This window comes from Mauremys reevesii, linkage group 1 (assembly GCF_016161935.1).
Source record: "Mauremys reevesii isolate NIE-2019 linkage group 1, ASM1616193v1, whole genome shotgun sequence".
Lineage (NCBI taxonomy): Eukaryota > Metazoa > Chordata > Testudines > Geoemydidae > Mauremys > Mauremys reevesii.
In genome coordinates, this window is record NC_052623.1 from 164,705,122 (window position 1) to 164,725,473 (window position 20,352).

At 39.3% G+C, this 20,352-nt stretch overlaps 1 protein-coding gene and 1 long non-coding RNA gene across 13 annotated transcripts in view; one reads left to right on the forward strand and one right to left on the reverse strand.

The window, feature by feature from the left end:
* Positions 1-20,352, reverse strand: part of TTC3 (tetratricopeptide repeat domain 3) — a 145,153-nt gene that overhangs the window by 29,937 nt on the left and 94,864 nt on the right. For all 6 annotated transcript variants that reach the window (XM_039504605.1, XM_039504583.1, XM_039504573.1 and 3 more), the window contains exons 22-32: positions 19,765-19,887; positions 19,507-19,608; positions 18,666-18,758; positions 17,218-17,282; positions 10,420-10,556; positions 7,095-7,412; positions 5,667-5,930; positions 4,782-4,828; positions 2,399-2,455; positions 854-930; positions 269-424 (exon numbers count right to left, since the gene is read on the reverse strand). In XM_039504605.1, the coding sequence (XP_039360539.1) occupies positions 269-424; positions 854-930; positions 2,399-2,455; positions 4,782-4,828; positions 5,667-5,930; positions 7,095-7,412; positions 10,420-10,556; positions 17,218-17,282; positions 18,666-18,758; positions 19,507-19,608; positions 19,765-19,887 (1,439 nt within the window). The remainder of the gene's footprint in view (positions 1-268; positions 425-853; positions 931-2,398; positions 2,456-4,781; positions 4,829-5,666; positions 5,931-7,094; positions 7,413-10,419; positions 10,557-17,217; positions 17,283-18,665; positions 18,759-19,506; positions 19,609-19,764; positions 19,888-20,352) is intronic.
* Positions 2,858-20,352, forward strand: part of LOC120385986 — a 46,435-nt gene continuing 28,940 nt past the window's right edge. For 2 of the 7 annotated variants that reach the window (XR_005589469.1, XR_005589471.1), the window contains exons 1-4: positions 2,858-3,024; positions 8,253-8,399; positions 11,920-12,002; positions 12,448-12,520. This is a non-coding gene — a long non-coding RNA (uncharacterized LOC120385986). Of the gene's footprint in view, positions 3,025-8,252; positions 8,514-11,919; positions 12,003-12,447; positions 12,521-13,294; positions 13,362-15,165; positions 15,401-17,590; positions 18,279-20,352 lie in introns of those variants that run through there. The other 5 variants (XR_005589470.1, XR_005589468.1, XR_005589466.1 and 2 more) reach the window with 5 other exon arrangements.

Sequence of the window (20,352 nt, forward strand, 5' to 3'; positions counted from 1 at the left end):
AGCATTTATAGGGGTACAACTGGCTCTCAATTTATGTGTATTCTTCAAAAGTCTGAGGTATTAGCTATTATCAATTACACTCTAAACTTAAATTTTAGGATGTTTTATTTCTGTCTACTGGTTCAGCATTTCTTCCTTCAGAAAATACTATAGATTAAATCTCAAATGGATGATGCAGAATTTATCTTCATATAAAATGAAAAATTCACCCAAATAAAAAAAAAAAGGCAAATACTTGAAATGACTGAACAGATAAGTTTACACCTACTCATATAAATTTTCACATGTTGGGTCTGGGTTATTATCCAAAAGTCTCTGATAATCATGTGTGTCTGAAACATTGTCATACAGAGCTTCAAATTCTTCCACTTGATCACGAAGATATTCTGGAATTATGAAAGGCTCACCAGGATTCATAAAACTTCTGTTGGGAAGAAAAATCTTATGATTTAAACAAAACAAAAAACAGACCTTGGTTTACTGACTCATCCAATTGACTAATGCACAGGACCCAAGATTATTTGATTAAAATAATTTTAAAAGTTTCAATAGTAATGTTAAGAGTGGCTTGGTACCTCTAAGCAACACCCTGAGAGTCTGAATTTCTTGGTATCAGCATTTTTTTAAATAATTTTTTTAGGCTAACTACAAAGCCTTTGTAAAGATTTTTTTACCCTTAAATTACTGATAAGTATCCTCAACCTCAACTTTCATCTTAATACATTTTTTGGGCCGATATCTGTTTACGGTTTAAATCCTTCTGGGCAGGGACTGTATCTTTTCCTTGTTGTGTAAAACAGCACACTCTGGGGTGCTATACAAAACAATAATAAAGTTGCCTGCTGGTACTCACAATGTATTTTCTTCTGCAAATATAATGTCTTCTTCTCGGGTTACTGCACCAACCCCACCAGATAGTACTAAAAAAGGCTAGATTAAAAAAAAAAATACAATTTTTTACTTTGCCACAGTATATAAAATTCAGAATATCTACAAGACAGTGATCCACCATCAGGAATGTAAGTGACTTATTTGTATCAAATCCTGTTTTAGTTTGACATGTATTCAGATGTCCTATAATGAATTATGAAATTTGACCACCGTGATTACAACAAAAGCTAGAGGACTCTGAGTAAGCCTGCCCAAAAATCCTTCCAGAATTACCGTATAAACTCGTTAGTAAAAAAGGGAAGCACCAGAGAAGGGGGTCGGCTTATGAACAGGTATGGAGAGGGAGAGGTGGGACACAGCCCCTCCCCACAACAGAGGGAGCAAGGAGAGGCAGCACAGCCAGCAGAGACAGAAGGGAAGAGGCGGGGCCAGAGTGTCTCCGCTTCTGGCCACGCGCTGCTCTCCCCTGAGCCTCCGAAGCAGCTGCAGCTCCAGGGCTGGCAGGCTGTGGCTCCGCCGCCCGGCCCCGCCCCCAAGAGCAGGCTGTGGCTCCGCCGGCCGGCCCCGCCCCCAAGAGCAGGCTGTGGCTCCGCCGCCCGGCCCCGCCCCCAAGAGCAGGCTGTGGCTCCGCCGCCCGGCCCCGCCCCCAAGAGCAGGCTGTGGCTGCGCCGCCCGGCCCCGCCCCCAAGAGCAGGCTGTGGCTGCGCCGCCCGGTCTGGCCTGCCAGAGCAGGCTGCGGCCATGCAAATAAGGTGGGAAGGGGTGGAATGGGGAGATTGTGGGGGTCCCGGGCTAGGGGTGGGGTTATGTGGGGGTGGTCATTGGGGTTTGACAGGGTACCTAGTAATGGATTTGTTTTTTTCCCCTGAGCTTTTAAGGGATACTTTCTGCTTTTTCAGTTACTAACATGTCCCATAAACACAATCAGAAGAACAAGGGGAAGACATTCCCTATGTAAATATTGTTACAGATCCACGTTGTGAGAGAGTGTATCTTCCTCACAGTCCCGGACACATTCACCTTTGTTGATTATGGTACATGAAGCTGTTGAACTAGTAAAAGCTCTTGTGCCATATCTGATTTGTATTTCCAGTCTGAGCCAAAAAGTGTATTTCAGCACTGAAGTAATCACAGTTGATTGTGTTCTCTCTATCTCTACGGTATTGAATTCCCTGTCTCTCCCCCCCCACCCCACCCCCCATACTGAAGTGCAAGGAAATTGTTGGAAATGCTAATGTGGTCAGAACCATAGTTGTTTGTGAAACTATGACTATATTGCCTTTTACTTGCTGTTACTACAAATTTCAAATACTACTTTAATTGCTACTTACAACATTAACTATACCTTAGTGACATTTTCTATCTAGGGACTTCTCTTTAACTTAAACTTCAAGAATATTTCTCAACATGCTGTTTTGGAAAATACTCGGTTTTAGACTTATAAATACTACAAATTCCAATTTTTAGTAAATCGGTGTATAGAATAAGCAATACAATTATTACATACCCTTGATTCTTTTGTCTTCTTCTTCCTATTTTTGTTTTTAACTTTGATACCATTAGTCTAAAACAGAAATATAAAGTCAATAGCTACTCATTAAGGAGAAGTTACCATGTGTTTCTTACACTGACACACACACAGTTCTTCAATTAAAACTCTCCTATCGTTTGGAATAATAATTTACAGAGCACAACAAGCAGTGTTTTTTTTCACTTCTGGAAACCCATGTGGGAAAATAATTTGACAAAAGTCTTGTATTTAGACTGTTCCACTCACATGAGTTCTGTGTTTTCCTCATTCTCCACTTTTATTATAGGGAACATGGGTTTTAAAAAGAGAATTGACTATTTTTCTGTTTCTACTGCTTGTTCCCCACATGAAGCAATGATTCTGTTATGTGACAACTTCGGTCACAGTCAACTGTGATGTCACAAACACCACAACTTCACATAAGGAATAAGCTTCAGAAACAGGGCAACTGTTGACCATTTTGTTCACATGAAAAATATCTCTATGTGATAAGTGAGGGAGGGAATTAAGAATTATCTTCACTTATTGTTAACAGGAACTGGGAACTGAACTGACACAACTGACTGAAAGATTATTTCCTCTCCATTTTTCTCTCTATTAAGGTATTTTTCTTCTCAATTTATGTTTAACATTGAAGTCTAATTTCCAACAACAACAATTATTTGTGGCAAATTGTAGCAATACTGTATGTCATTAGCTTACTTTGGTATACAAATAATACACCAAAACCCATAAATATTTTAATACAACAATATTTACATTACTCTTCAACTTCAGTTTCCCCTGAAACTGGAAAATAGCACATGGTTCCACATTCCATTGACATCTACATTCATTAACCTTGTCAAAACACCCATTATGTGTATCAGACGTTAACTGTATTGCATAGGTGGACTAATTAGCATGCAGAATAGATACATTTTCAACCAGAATGCTTCAAACACATGAGCACCACGGACAAATGCATATTCTGTTATTCCACTTGGCAGAAAGATGATATTATTAAAGTTGTACGGTAGCAAACTAGCAAGATATGATTCAGAATGATGAACAGCAAAGAAGGCTTTAAGTATTTTTTTTAAATCATAGTTGTACTCTGAAAAGTGACTGTAGAAATGTCAATGTGTAGTTCTCAGTTTGTCTTAAATGACCTGAGCAAATATGCTGAGGTCCTTAATAAAAAATATTATTTTTTTTTTACAATAAACTAGCCTTGCAAGCTCAACTTGAGATCTGATAGTCAAGCTGGGTTTTTTCCCTGTCACTTACGATTCTGAAATGTATAGAAAGTGAAGTGGTCAGAGTTACTGCTGGTTGTTGTCAATGTTACTACAAATAAACACACATGCAAAAAGACCCTGAGTTCAATTTCAGATTCAAAGCTGGCAGTTAGAAAGAAAAAACAACAAAAGAAACAAAAGTCTTTTACCAATAAAGTGGTAAATTTATCTGACCCACCACCACCACTACCACAATGCTATTTTTACAGTGATACTTTTCACATTGAAACCACACACTAGTTTCAAGTACTGTTTCTAAAGCCCACATGAACCAGGTGGCTTCTTTGCTCTAGCAAAAAATAAATAAATAAAGGGAGGGGGTACATTTACCAAGTCACATTTTTCCTTGTAAAAAATAAGTCAGAGATAGCCGGATTCCTCCCCACCCCCAATAAAGAGAAAACAGAAGAAAAGTTGTTTGGCCAAAATGCAAAATGAAATGCAGTGCTGAAAGATTTTTTAAAAAAAAGAAAACCGAAGCTCTTTGTTCACTCCTTTAACGCTTTAAACTCCCCTTCTACTCCCTCCCCCACAACTCCCCAGTTCCCGTTAAAGGTTTTTTATGCTTGTTTTTTAAATTACAAATATTCTGGTCTTGTTTCGATCATTATGAATGGAGAACTATGGGATGTCATCACAGTGACAAAAGACTAAAACCTGAGCAAATGAAAGAGAAAAGGATCATTAGCCTGTTTCACTATCTATTTCATTCAACCTCCTGACGGACACTTGGAGAAAATCTGCCTATTCAAAGATTCCAAACTCCATAACTGAGAGCTGAGAAAGCTCCCATACTTATTCTCCAGTCTTAAGGAATGATCCTCCAAAAAACAAGGAAGACTTGATATTCACAATACTTCTCCTTTTTCTAACTGCAGATTGTTTTGTAAATCTTTCAGGCCTTCAAAACAAAACAAAAAAACAAAACAGAAGTACGCAATTTTCACTTTCTATTTTGCAAGTCCCCTTAAAAGAACAGGAAGTGAGCATGCATCTTCATTATACTTTGTGTCCACCGTGATGGTTTACTGTTGAGTCTGTATTTGTTCATTTTTCAATTTAGTATTTAAAAAACTTACGGAGATATCTTCATTTTCCTGCTTCTTTAATATAATGCAAGGAACATCTATTGAAAGAAAAATATTAAATTACTTTAAAGAAAGTTGTAAAGTAGTACACAAAATATTAGATTCTGTAAATTATGAGATTTTGGGGGATAAAAAAAATTTAATCTTTAAAATATCTCCCAGAATAAAAAAAGTTATTTTCTAGAATTTCATTCCTGCTAAGATGGCATGCACATGGTTAGAGTTCAGCACTGGTTTTACTGAAACTATATATATTGTTTAAGGGTAAGCCCATGCATACGTCTTTGCAGGATTGGGACTTGCAAGTGAAACATGGTATCTCTCATTCTCACACAGCCTCGAGAAGGACTTCGCATTTCAAGGTACTCTAAAGTTAAACTTCTCCAAATTAAAATAACTTTATTCTGAAGACAGAACTCTATGAACTCCTTTAAAATAACTGCAGCAGATAAAAATTCTAACTTCTCAACAAGTCAAAGTAAAACCTGCTGTACGCTGCATATTGTATTCCCAATTTTTATAATCAGGAATCAAAGTAATCCCTTAAAAATAGCTGTCCATAATTTAAAGCTACTACAGGACAGCATTATAATATAAATAATGCTAATTATTAGTTTCATTTGGATTTAAATAACTCTGAACTGTACTAGCTGCATTCTTTTTTACATGCTCCTGCCTCTTTAGACTGTTCAATCTTCGATATGGAACTTAGAAGATCCAATATGCAATTTATCAGAGAGGCTAATACTATCCCAAGATAGTATCATTTAAATTACAGTGTCACCACTTTCCTAGGATAATTCACAACAACATAGCTGGGGAGTAATGGCAGGCACAAGAGGGTACTTATAAAAGAAATAAGCTGTATACATTTACCCATTTTATCAAAGAATTCGTCTAAAGCTTGATGCAGAGATGGAAATTTCTCTCTATTATCCTCTAATAGCCATATTACACAACGCATTTCCTCCAATGATGCTTCATAGAAACACTTAAGTATTTCATTATCTTCAAAGTTGGTCAACACATTGCCTAATTTACTGCCATACTTCTCATTCCAGCGAATGGTTATAAAGCTAAGGTTAAGCTCTTTAACAATATCTCCATAACGAGAGAAAAAGATCTTTGTGGCTTCCAAACCTGAAATGAAAAAAAAATTCAATTCAATTCAAGATTTAGGTTATTCCAATTTAGGGCTGAACATCTGACATCTCCTACAGAACAGTTTGCTCCAAAACCAGGTGTAAGGCTGCCAAAATTGAAGATATATACTGTAGCCTTGAAAAGTGCAAACAATCAGAACAGGTTCCAAAAAAAATATCAATTTTTTACTCTACCAATTTCGTAAATGTGTCTGTTGCCTGTCAAAGTACAGGTAATGGAATCCAATTTTTAAAAACTGATTTTACCCCATTTTTGGCATTTATTACATATCTTATCCCATTTTACTTGTAATGTACACCCTACATTTTAATCAAACAACAAACCAAATAAAGCTCTATAGCAGGGCAACATTATCAAAAAAGTTAGAGGCTGACTTCTTCAAACTGTAGTCAGCTAAACAGAACATTAGCATTCCAATTTGTAAGGCCAACACAATAAATAATTGGTTACTTTGTAGAAAATGTTGAGGTTTATCCCTATTTTATAGACTGTCTTCTCCATTCTGGATTTTAAAGAGACAGATTCTCCACATCTGATCCTTCCCTACTGGCAAAGTCCTGTACAAACCAGTTGCAAAGAGTCCAATATTTCAAATCGATTTATCTGTCATTTAAACCACCTCCATTTTAAGAACTTAATTAGCTATAGACAGAACAGTGTTTAATTCTAAACCATTCTACTCTGGAGAGTGACTTAAAATGCCACCTTATTACTCAGATGCATTTTGTTTACATTGCGGCGGAGCTCCTCCTGCCGCATCGCCCTTTTTCTCCGGTGGCACTCCTCCTGCCGTGCCCCCCAATGAATCGTGTTGCGCACCCCACTTTGGAAACTGAGGGCAAAATTTCTGCTGTAGAATATATAATTGTGGATTACACCACAAGTCAGAAAGAACAAAGCTTGACTTTAAGATTCTTGGTTGAGAATGCAGAGCTGGCAACTAGGGATCTTTTAGCCATCTTTTAATTTGTAAACTGAACAAATTCCATGTTTGTCTCTGGTTTCACATGGAACCTCCTGATAACATACACAGACTTGCTTTCCAGTAAATGGGAGAAAAAGAAAGGTGGAAAGCATGCTTAATTTTATAATTTCATCTGCAAATTAAGTCATCTTACAGTTATATGAAATAGGACCTACCAAAACTGTTAAGATCTTTTATCCACTCATGTAATTTGGGATCCACTTCTTCAAGCTCACTCAGCACATGGACAAAAATTCTTGTGTTTACTCTATTTTTCTTCTGAATTAAATGACTTATGAGCTGCTCCATCACTTCATGTGAGGTACTGCTACTTGTGGAACACATGCTGTAATCCTCCTCACTTATTACCCACCAAGATAGTAGTTCACTTAGAAGTTTTGAAGTGTCATGTACACCAGTTTTTATCTGTTCAACGTTCTGCAAAATATGCTGCAGGACTCTATCACTAGCAAATAAGAACCTCTGAACATGACCTATAACAAAATAAAGTAAGATTGTTATGTCAGTTTAGAACAGCTGCAAAACAAAATCAACCCCAAAATATAGATCAACTTTATTAAAAAATATTTAAAAAATAATGTATCATGTGAACTGGAACTCAAATTTGGCTACAAGGGGTTCTACTTGCACTTGCTATAGACCAGGGGTAGGCAACCTGCGGCACGAATGCCGAAGGTGGCACGCGAGCTGATTTTCAGTGGCATTCGCACTGCCCAGGTCCTGGCCACCAGTCGGGGGGCTCTGCATTTTAATTTAATTTTAAATGAAGCTTCTTAAACATTTTAAAAACCTTATTTACTTTACATACAACAATAGTTTAGTTATATATTGTAGACTTATAGAAAGAGACCTTCTAAAAACATTGAAATGTATTACTGGCACACGAAACCTTAAATTAGAGTGAATAAATGAAGACTCGGCACACCACTTCTGAAAGGCTGCCGACCCCTGCTATAGACTAACAGAATTTCTCATACTAGTAATTGAATTTTAGATGCGTAAGAAACTGATTTACAAAAGGAGAAAACCATACTTCCTCAATTAATATTAGAAAGAAAATTTTAACTACCAGTAATTTTAGCTTCAAATTACCACCACATGGAATGCATAGGCACCCTGGGTGCCTGGATGGAACTCTCCAGAGCAGCAATGACCAGTGTGGATGCATGCATCTGAACATTATGTTTTAGGGTATTTATGCAACCTTGGCTTTATCCCTGCCTGAAAGTCTTTGCAAAAGACAATGAAGAAAAGATGGGTGGCAAATGTGAGAACTACAGTCACTAGCAAGTAATCTTTCTTTCTCCTTCCAGAACTGCTTCTAACAGACTGCCACGTGTGAGATTAACTAGCACTAACTACCTCCGAAGAAGAGGAGTCTGAAGATAAATTAAAAAAAAAAGAAAAGACTGAAGTGCTGCTCTCCCCCAAATTTGGGACCAGACCTACCTAAGTCTAAAGTAATGGTTGTGTGCATATATGAACTGAGCACCAGATAGCAGCCTTAGACATCTGTGATACATGTCTGAGACATGCTGGTGATGATCATTTAGACCTGTTGGAGAGTACCCTATGTAAGGATATTTCAGGACTCATTAAATAGGCCCACAGATTACCTCACAAATCCAAGAAAAGCAGACAGATCCACTGCTTAGGCAGACAAAACCACTGCTTATGCTGAGTTCTTAGAGCCAAAGACCAGGCTTCATTTGCATAAATACAAGATACTACACCCCAGTGATCAGGTGGAAGGTAGCAGGCCGGTGAATTGGGACATGGGTGATTAGACTCGGGCTCAAATAATGCAATGCAGACCTCCTGCACAATGCAGGCCACAGAATCTCACCCACCCACTCCTGTAACAATGATCTTTTATGCACAAGATTACATATCTTTTATCAACATCCTTTTATGCACTGGCTACCCCAAATCTTTCCTATTTCATATTATTTATTGTCATACATGATGTTTCAAATCACACAATAAGTTACATAGCACATTGCTTCCCTTTTTAGCAATAACAAAGCTATCAATCCTATTATTTGATAAGGATCTTCCTTGTTTTCCCTAGACACTCTAAAAATCGGTAATAGGATATTCAAATGTTAATTTTTTTTTTGCCAGGAATCTTTGTTCATACTTTATCTCTAAAAGATTATACAGAACTCATAGCAACTATACTCATTGACTCAGGCCTACAAAAGCTACATAGATACATCTACGTATACACTGCTAATCAATTATCCACTAAATAATGATTAGGTCTTTATCATGTTACATAAGGTAGGCTCATTAACAAATGCTTTAGTCCCTTACACCCTAAAACCTTTTGGATCGGATACACGTGCAAGAACAATACAGAGCACACCCCCTCACCTTTCATCTGGGCTTATGAACAGGTTTGATCTAATTAAATGGTAGCTCTGAACTCCTAAACTCCCAAAGATATGTAACCTAGTTTCCCCAACATGGAATGAGGTTTCAGGGAAGAACAACTGCAGATTTATGCATAGATTCAGATGGAACTTGGAAACCACCTAGGCAGAAACTTGGTTAAGGAAGTACTCTTATGAAACATTATATAAGGAGGACCAGCCAGTAAATCTTAGATTTCCCCTACCTGAGGTTACAGTACAAAGACCATGGATTGGAAGGGTAGATAATATAAAGATAACACAGAGGCTCAATTGTTGGTTCAACAAGCATTGGATTCCAACTCCAAGAAGGTGGAAACTAATAAACATTCTCCACAGATTATTTTTAATCCCCACTCTCCTAACGCTATTTCATTCTATGCTGCCTGGAGGGAAAAAAAGGGTCCCAAAGGGGAGCAGGGAAGGGAAAGACTGTGCTCTGATTGCACCAAGGGCATGTGTTCATCCCATATGTGAGAATCTACACACACAATTCTCAAAGGAGAATTAAATTAAAGCAACTATCCACTATCTTTTCCACAACTAGTACATACAAAATAGTAAACTGTTTAATGTGAAACACAGTAGTATTTTATTTAATACTGTATTGTCTAATTTTAGCAAAGTCTATGAAAAGTAAATTAAATTCTAAATTAAAGCTTGCCACAGCCATCTTATCTCACCCATTTTTGGTAAATACATTTTCGTTTGTACGTTAGCACTACAATAAATATGTAAAGAGCTATTCTGTTCTACACAGATTCTTCTACTGTGTTCATCACTGTAGTATTTGAGCATCTTCCCATAGGCATTGGCTAGGGCTCCTATGCACCATGGTAATGCAAATAATCAAGTAATTAAGCAATGTGACTATACAAGACACTCCAGATCAGTATTTACCGGTATAATCCTTTCCTTAAAATAATATTCATATTCAATTCACTGAGGGTACATTAAAACTGCTACTTATGCTAATCAAAATATCCATTTGCTTATATGATAATGTATAGCAATACATTAGAATACAAATGTATTCTACAATAAAATACCTTAAACTTCCACGTACCTTTATGACTATCATACTTAGATGTATTATCTTCCCTTTTATTTTCTTCCATGCTATCTTTTGCTGAGTTCAGTGCTTCTTCTCTTACACGCTTTCTCTTCAATTTTTTTTCTTCTTTTATTTTTAGCTTCCTAGAACTGATAAATGGAACTGATAAGTGAGGCAAATCAGCCTCAACTATCAATAGACCATTTTTTCTCTGGCAGTTTACAAACCATTCTCCACCTATTAGAACATTTGTCAGCTTACATTATACATTTTTCACAGTAGAAGTCATTAGTCAAACCATAGAGAAGTAAAATTTGAATATAGCTATTTCTTCAGTTAAAAAGTAATGGAGACCATCTACCTTCAGGCATATTGAACAACTTATTTGAAGCTTGTAGATGTAGAGAGAATATCCTAAATATTTTACAATAATTTGTATTAGGAGGAGCTGACTTTAAAAGACTCTCTGATGTAGCATGCATGCCCATCTTTATATCTAACATGTACAAGATGTTGAGTTATTTATAAATAAATGTTAAAAAAAAGTTCCTATGACCAACTTAACACAAGAAATCCATCTTTACACATGTATCTCTCATTATTGGAATTCATATCCCAAGGAATCTAAACTCCTACCTAAATGAAACCAGTTTAGTGAATCTCTCATTACTTCAGATAATTTTCCATTTGGAATGAGATTAAGGGGAATAAAATACTGAGGATCTATACTGAACCTGTCCAATACATATTTACAGTTTGGATTTCCCAGGGTTCCTGTCTAATCAAACAAGTTTATCCCCTTACTATGAAGCACCAGTATTTACCACTCTGTCAAATCTGTTGTGAGCAATAAATGCAAACTCCTTTCGAGGTATTACAGCAATGCCAAGACCGTGCAAATTGAACATTCAAACGTAACCTGTATACACCATTCAGTTTTTAACCAGCATTTTCTTAGGATCCATACAGAATTTTTCAATCAAGTAAACACTCTAGGGTAGAGGTGCTCAAGCTTTTCCATACTGTAGTGCCCCTCCCATGTAGCTAGAATCTAGCCATTTCCTTCCTCCCACTTAACAATGAGACTGGTTGAATGGTTACAACCTCCAGATTGACCGCTCACGCTCTAATGCAGCATTTCTCAACATTTATATCAGGGACCAGCTTCCTGCCTTTCTAAACTATGTCTGGGAAATGTCAGGGAGTGGGAAGGAGGCTGCTATGGACTGGTTGTTGAGAAACAGTGCTCTAGGCTGTATTCTCTGCTAGAAGTGCTCAACTTCCATAATAGGAGGTTACTTAGCTGTAACGGGAGGGTCTTCAAGATACGTGGTCCCTATCTGAATTCCACTGCAGGTTACGCATGCATACCATGCCCCTGGAGCCGGATAATTTGAAAGTCATGTCTGTTGGTCTGCGCATGAGCCCTGATTCACCTAGTGCCTCTGATCGATAGGATAAAGGGCGGGGTGGACATATCACCTCTCCGGTTCTCTCTCTACCACAAATCAGATAAGATCCAAAGCGGAGAAGAAGGAGGGCAGGTACTGGAATAGAGATAGGGATCACACATCTTCACGGACCTTCAGTTAAAGGTAAGTAACCTTCTCTTCTTCGTCGAGTGATGGTCCCTATTGTACGCCACTGCGGGTGATTGACAAACAGTACCTAAGTAGGAGAAAGATGTGAGGATGTACACCGTAGGGCTGAGTGGAGTACTGCCATACCAAAGGAGGCATCAGCGGAAGAGTTCAGCACCAGGCCATAATGTACCTCCTCAAGAGATGCTATAGTCGTTGCTTAAGCTATGGTGGAATGAGCTCTTACCTCCGGGGAGGGATTTTTTGCGGGGGGGGGGGGGGAGGAAGAGGGCGAGTGGGGGGAAAGAGTAGGGGGTGTTGGGGTTTGAAAGCCGATAGAGTAGAATGAAGCTGGATATCTATTTGGAGACTCTCTGCTGGAGATGGCATGCCCTCCAACTCTTTCTGCTACAGAGACAAACAGTCTCAGGGATTTCCTGATTGGTTTTGTTCTCTGCAGGCAGAAAGCCAAAGCTCGAGGGAGTGGAGTCTTCATTCTTCTGCAGAAGTGTGTGGCTTTGAGAAGAAAGCAGGTAAGTGAATGGATTGGTTAAGGTGAAATTCCGACTTTAGGGATGAATTTGGGGCGTAGAGGTAAAGAAATCTTATCCTTATAATACAGTATATGGAGGATCTGCCATCGTTGCTAGATCCCCGGAGGGGGGGGGAGAAAGGGGGTGGAATAGAAAAATACAGGGGTATTGCAGTATGGAAAAGCTTGAGCTCCAAGTTTGCCAACCCTTCTCACATATGTGATGGCTACGAGAAAGGCAACTTCCATGGAAAGGAGTGAACATGGAACAAGTACACCTCGACCTCGATATAACGTTGTCCTTGGGAGCCAAAAAATCTTGCCGCGTTATAGGTGAAACCATATTATATTGAACTTGCTTTCATCCACCGGAGTACGCAGCCCCGACACCCCGGAGCACTGCTTTACCGCGTTACATCCAAATTCGTGTTATATCGGGTGGTGTTATATCAAGGTAGTGGTGTACTAAAGGCTCAGAGGGGGTCTTATTAGCACTGAGAGAATGAGATTCAGGTCCCACTGGGGTGAAAGCATCTGAGCAGGTGGCAAGGGTCTTATTAAGCCTTTTCTAGAATCTATTGGTCAGTGGGTTAGTGAAAACTGAGTAACCTTGAGAAGGTGGATGTGACAGTGGCCTAGAGTGTTTAATCTTGCCATTCCACTGAATCACGTGCTCAAGAAACATTGGGAGAATGATTGGTGGGCGAGACAACATGTGTAGAAGGCTGGGAAACCAGAAATGGGTGATCAGTATGACCCTCATTCTGTTCTGCAGGTTCTTGCCTAGAGCTCATGGCAGGAGGGTGGTGGAGAGAAGGCATAGGTGAACCTGGTCTTATCAAGTAAGAAGGAGACCATCGCCCTGGGAGTGGTGACCTAGGGCTCCTTTGGAGCAATATGTAGTGCATTTACTGTTTACTTGAGAAGGGAATAGATCCCTGGTTGGGATTTCCCCATAGAATGAAAATGTTGCGGAGTACCACATCATGAAGCCTCCTCCCACTCGTGATCAACTGCAAAATGTCTGTGACAGTCTGTGAGCATATTCTGTTTTCCTGGGAGGTAATCTGCTGATTTGATTGCTGAGGCACCAGTTCCAGAGGCCTCTGCCTCACTCCCCCTTTTTTTTTTATGTAGAAGACTGTTGTAGTGTTGTCTGACATTATAAGGACATGGTGATGGGGATGAATGGAAGAAAGAACTCACAAGCCTTCCCTACTATCTGTAGTTCCAGGATATTGGTGTGCATCCCGGCCTATCAAGATGTCCAAACCCACTGTGCTGTGTGGTTGTTCATGTGGGCTCCCCAACCTAGTAGGCATGTATCCATAATGATGGTCCTGTCTGGAGAAGAAGAGAGAAAGGGGACCACACGCATATTTGATGAGAATCTGTCTGCCATAGGAAGGACGACAGTACCTTGCCAGGAACTGTCATCATGTGGTTCATGGAATGACGGTTTATACCTGAAGGCAACAAAGGTGAAGTCTTGCAAATAGGGTGATATAAGTGCACAAGGCCACATGACCAAGCAGGGACAGACATGTTTTGCCCGGAATCTGAGGACAGTTTGTGATGTGAGCTATGATATTGTTCATGGTCTGAAATCCGTCTGTGGGCAGGTACGCCCTTGTGCTGATATAACTTGGGGTTGCCCTGATGGCGTCTAGAGATTGTGTGGGGCAAGAGCAGATTTTTCCATGTTTATGCTAACTCCCAGTGCAGAGCGAAAGTGTAGCATTATTCAACTCAATGCATAGGTCTCCAGGTGTGGCAGCAAGGAGCCAGTCATCAAGGTATGGGAAAGACAAGAAGGCCATGACGTCTAATGTGGGCTGCAACAACTGAGAATATCTTGGTAAAGACTCTGGGTGCAGTTGCTATTCTGAAGGAGAGTATCTTGTACTGAAAATGGTTGGGGCCCACCATAAATCTGAGAAAATACTTGTGGGTGGAGTGGATATCTAAGTGAAAGCAAGCATCCTCCATATTGAGAGCCATGGATCACATGCCATTTTCTAAAGATGGAATTATTGCTGTTAACGTGACATGAGAAATCTGAGTTTGCGAATAAAGTGGTTGAGATGGTGGAGGTCGAAGATTGGTCTCCAACCACTCTTCTTTTTAGGTATTAGGAAGGAGGTTGAGTAAAACCCTCTCCCTTGGTATTGTGGAGGAATGTGTTCTATTGCTCCTCTTTGCATTAAGAAATCCACCTCTTGTGTGATCCAATTCTTGTGAGAGTGGTCCCTAAAGGGGGACAGGGAGGAGGGTTTCAGGGGAGGTAGTGATGCAAACTATCACATAGCCAGAGTGGATGACATTCAGCACCCACTTGTCTATTGTTATCACACTCCAGCTGTTGAAAAAAGAGACCTAGACAAACCCCGAATGGTGTGCTGGAGTCAGGAGGTGGCTGATAAGTGGCTGATAAGAGTAATAGTGGTTCATGGCTCTCAAGCTCTCATCAAAGATAATGTTGAGCTGATGGCTGAGACTGAGATGCAAAACCTGTTGTGGAGGACGTAGGGAAGCAGGACTTCTGTACACTCTCTCTCTTATGTGGTGGCTCATAGGGCCTCTGATAGAAGAACTGTTGAGCCATATACCTCAATTTGGCCCATGGGCAATGAAACTTCCTCTTAGGACCAGGTGTGTATATCCCCAGCGATCAGAGGGCAGCACTAATCCTTCCGGGTATGGAGGGACTCATCTGTCTTCTGGTTGAAGAGGTGCTATTCACCTTGCTGTGATGTGAGCTTCCCCAAGGCCGTACAGGCAGCATTGGTGGCTGTCACCGACAGAGAAGGATCATGGGCAGGAAGAACAGAGTTTGAAGCCTGGGTCCTGGATGTAATACCCAAACAGGGTACAGGGTGAGGTAGGTACCCCGATAGACTAATCTAATGCTAAAGCTAGTAGAATTGTTATATTTGCTAAAACTATAAACTATTAAAACGTAACAATTTACAATTAAGTTATTTATTGTTTACTCCTGGGGGAATTCTGCGCCACAGTGCGGGCACAAATTTCATATTGTCCGCAGATTTCTTTGCTTCCCCACAGAAACATGATTTCTGAGGAGAAGCAAGAACAGTCACTTGCTCCTCCCCAGCAGCTTGGAGCAGCCAACGAAGACATAAATCTGTGTGTGTGTGTGTGTGTGCGCGCGCGCGCGCGGGGAGGTGCTGTGAGAGACATCAATTATTGTAAATGACAATATAGTTATATAAATGCTTATGGTGCTTTAGTGATTAGAACTGGTCTAAATTTTTGGACTGAAAATTTTTCCTATCAAAATGTGTTCCATTAACTGTTTACTACTGACTTTTCTGGAGATGGTAGCCAATATAAATTGTGAGTTTAATTCCTCAGCCCTCACTTGCTCTTCAGCTGCATATGATGTAATACTGAGCATATGGCTTCATATATTTGTTGACTAATAACTATTAAGAGTCAAACCTAACTATTACTATTAGACAAACGGGGTTTGGGGATTTTCTCCAATGCTCTCCACACCCATTCTCCCCATCCACTGTATTGTAATTTAAATAAATTACCAAAATAATTGAAACTGGTGTTTTTATATTGTGTTATTTTGACAAATAAACTACGCAGAATTTTAAAATACTGCGTGCAGAATTTTTAATTTTTTGGCGCAGAATTCCCCCAAGAGTAATTATTTATGGGACAAAGTTGAAGCTGTGGACACTAATGGTTCCAACCTGTACCATGTAGCAGTGAGAAGGAACTGGAGAGGCGGTTGGTCCACCCTACCCTTTATCCTCTCAGTTGGAGGCACGAGGTGAACTAGGGTGCATGCATAGACCAATGGACACTACTTTCAAATTCTCTGGCCCCTGGTGCATGCATATCCCACAGTGGAATACAAAAGGGACCATCACTCAAAGCAAAACATACATATGTCAAGAAGGGTAGCATATTCCCTGCTCTTCCTTCCTCTCCCTTCATAGCTACTTAGGCCATGGGTCAGATTGGTGAGCAGAATGAAGGGGAAGAGATGGTTTTCAAGTTCCACCCACAGTCCCGGAATCCCAGGTTGTTTGTGATAAGATTATGAGCAGTGAAACGGCATTTACCAATCTTAAATAATTATAATTAGCTTCAGATTTAATAGCCTAATTGAGATGAATGGAGCAATTTGCACTTCAGAATTATTAGTTCAAATTTTATGGAAACCAATGGAATTACTACAGGAATTAATTTGACCTTTGATTCTCTCTGTATAGAGATTCAGAGAAGACTCTTTGCATTGATTCATATTTTGAAGGTTTTCTTCATGGCCATAAACAAGTTTTGTTCTTTTTTTAAATGAAAACTTAGTTCTTTAGAAATTGCTAGGGCAACTACAGAACTGCTAATAAGACTTATTCCCTAGTACCAGCTCACTATGAGCTCTGATTTAATCATGTTTGTATACATTTAGCTTTTTCATCCTGCTATCAAATTAGGAACCTCTAAAATCTTTTATGCTGTTTTCTGAACTCCCTCTAGTTTGTCAACTTTCTAGTAACACGGTGAACACAGATGAATCAAATAATCATTTGAATCCTTGCCTGAGCCATAAAGAGAGCAACTATCACCTCTCTAAAATATCTGGAGTACTTCAGCAATTTCTGAAATATAAATTAACAATAGGATGGGATTATAAATTACTGTTAATCCTACAAATCTTACCTTGAACATTTCTGTTTAACACTGGCTCTTGGTGGATCCTTAATTTTGGGGATTTTTTGTTCAAACTACAAAAAAATTACACCAGGTTAATTGAACTTGAGTTCTAAAGCAATCTTCTTAACAATAAAAACAAAAATGACATCTGATGTTTCAGAAGTCAACAATGTAATAGCTTGAATAAAAAAAAATAATAATAATGCAGCCACCTAGGCTGCTCAAGCCATATAAAGCTGCAAGCTTTGGTTACACAGAAAGACAATTAGTTCACGGGAAAGGTAATCTGGCAGAGAAGGTCACAATAGAGAAGAAGCATTCCTTACAATTATTTCCCAGTGTCTCATATGATCATACTCCCACTTCTCCTGTGCTGTAGATTTGAAAGTCAGACAAGAGTTACACTTTTGGGAGATATGGGACTCTCCCAAGCAACCGATATACCTAGAATGGTCATCGCTGACAGGAATAGCCTCCCGACAAGAATGACAGCATTTGAAACCGGGTGAGCCAGACATGTCCAGCCAGATCAAATAAGCTCCACAGAAAAAAGGAGGAAAAAAGGGAGAGAAAAAAAACAAAATCTCTCACTACTATCTAACTAATCCTATACTAACAACAGCTAATGCTAACCAGAAACACTAAACTAAGAACAACAGTATTCCATGTAGTTGTAGCCGTGTCGTTCATGTAGAACATGCTGAGGTGGACATGCTAGAACTCAGTCGCAGGCTGAGGTGGTAGAGAAGAACTCAGACATTTCACCACTGCAGCTCTATGCACCATCTGTGTGTGACACGAGGTCGTACCAAGTGCACACATGGACCAAAGAGACACTGCTAATAGGAAATCTCCAGTCAAGGGCTCAAGAGGTTCATACTCGAAGAACTGGATTTACTTCAACAGGCAGAAATCTTGCTCCTACAACGATCAGTCGTTTCAGTACGTCACCAGTCCAAAACAAGCTGGGATACTTAGGTGCAAGGAATCTGAGACAGCATGGATATGTTAAAACTAGTACAGCCAGACCACCTCATACTTATTGTACTATGAAAATTCAATGAAGCTTCCACTAAATTACATTTGTATATCAAGATCTTATAATAAATGTAAGAAGCTTATATTTAAAACATTCCAGTTTACCTGTGGTTTTGTAATAAGGTCAACACAGTAGATTGACTTGCTATCTCACCATGGGCAAATCACTTTACCCTTTGTCTCTTTTTACCCATTTGTAAAATAGGTACCAAAACCACAACCACAGCACCACCTCCCTCAAAGGGGGGTGCTAAAAAAGTTAATTGAGCTATGTAGTGTTGTGATCCCCTAGTGAAATTATGTAACTGCACTGTCAGTAAGTAACACTGTACAAGTCTCCAGTGGATCTTAATTGCAAGATGAGGGTTTGTTTTAAAAAACTGATTCTCATTTCACACTGATGTTTAATTACTTACCTCACATTTCACGAGACCAGAAGAACTGAAGATAACAATTTTTGAAATGAGGCCTTTACAATCAGGAGTGAAGCATGATTCTTGAAGAAAATCCTGTTGGGGAGGATCAGGTATGTAGAAAAAAAAATTCTGTTTTCAATCAAATGGAAAGATGCACTATCTCCGTGCTTTTGTACAGAAATGCTATTGTGTATACGGAACTTGAGCTGACCAAGCTAATTAAGACCATCACTAAAGGCTTAGGCCTCTACTTGCATTTAGCTGAAAGAAGCCAGTCATGGCATAAAATGGCTGGGATCAAAAAAATGAGAGCAGCTGCTCATGGCACATACTCTTTTACTCCCCAAACCAATGATGAAATACTCCCATTTTCTGTCCACAGAATTTGTGCTCTATGGATTGAGAAAAGACACTTCCTGATGTTAACAGCCTCATTTTCCCATCCCGAACCTGCTGGAATTTCCCAACAGAGGATTATACTGATTGCTACCATTATCTTCTGCCAAGTCTCCCTATGCAAATTGAAACCCTTTTGGTTTTGGAGTATTAGCTGAAGGGGGGGGCCATAACAGCAAGGTTTCTAAAGGAATCAAGCATCCATAAAGTAAGAGGTAAATAGAACAGACACATTGAGCCTCTACATAAATATCACTGTCCTCCATAGACACCTTGATGCCTGCAGGATTTCCCTATGCCTGCAACACAGACTGTATGTTCCCCATAGGACAGGTGAAATGTTAAGGCTCGAGGACTGTACTCATCTTAATAACTTTAACACAGCTACACCCCTGGAATACAGTTAATAATCAATACTTAAATAGAAGTTTCACATGGGTCTTACCTTGTCATTTTTATCACTGTAAATTGTAGTTTTCAGCTTTTTCCAACAGCTGATATGAAACTCCACTTTACACTGCTGACAGCAAGTAATCTGTATAAAACCCTAAAATTTGAAGACCATAAAAATTTATGCTTTCTAAGAAAAAAAACGTACCATTCAACAACAACAACAAAAAATTAAGATTTTATGTTTCACATAAAACCTGTATAACTCCAGCAAAAAGTTTAATCTCCAAAACCCTTTAAAAAAAAAGTTTACCTTGAAGTCTGGGTCAGTAAAATAGATTTGAATTTTCGAATGTCCATGGCACTGCTGATAAAAACAAACTGCATCTGGCTCTGGAGGAAACTTGCATTCCTCAATGAAATTTTCCAACATCAACTATAAAACATCAAATAAAATCACAAATAGCGATATCACATTGTCCCAAAGAATAAATTAATTCTCAGTCATAAAAAACAAGTAATGAGATCAAACACCTCTCTACTTGCATTTTTTAAATTTGGATGTTTTTAGGGTGAAACAGACACCACGTTTTCAGAGCCAAAAGAGTATTTTTTTTTCAAGTATAAACTTTATTTTAAAAACATCCCCCCTTACATAGAATCATAGACTTTAAGGTCAGAAGGGACCATTATGATCATCTAGTCTGACCTCCTGCACAATGCAGGCCACAGAATCTCACCCACCCACTCCTGTATCAAACCAGTGTCTGAGCCACTGAAGTCCTCAAATCATGGTTTAAAGACTTCAAGGTGCAGAGAACCTTGCAGCAAGTGACCCATGCCCCACACTGCAGAGGAAGGCGAAAACCCCCCAGGGCTTCTGCCAATTTGCCCTGGAGGA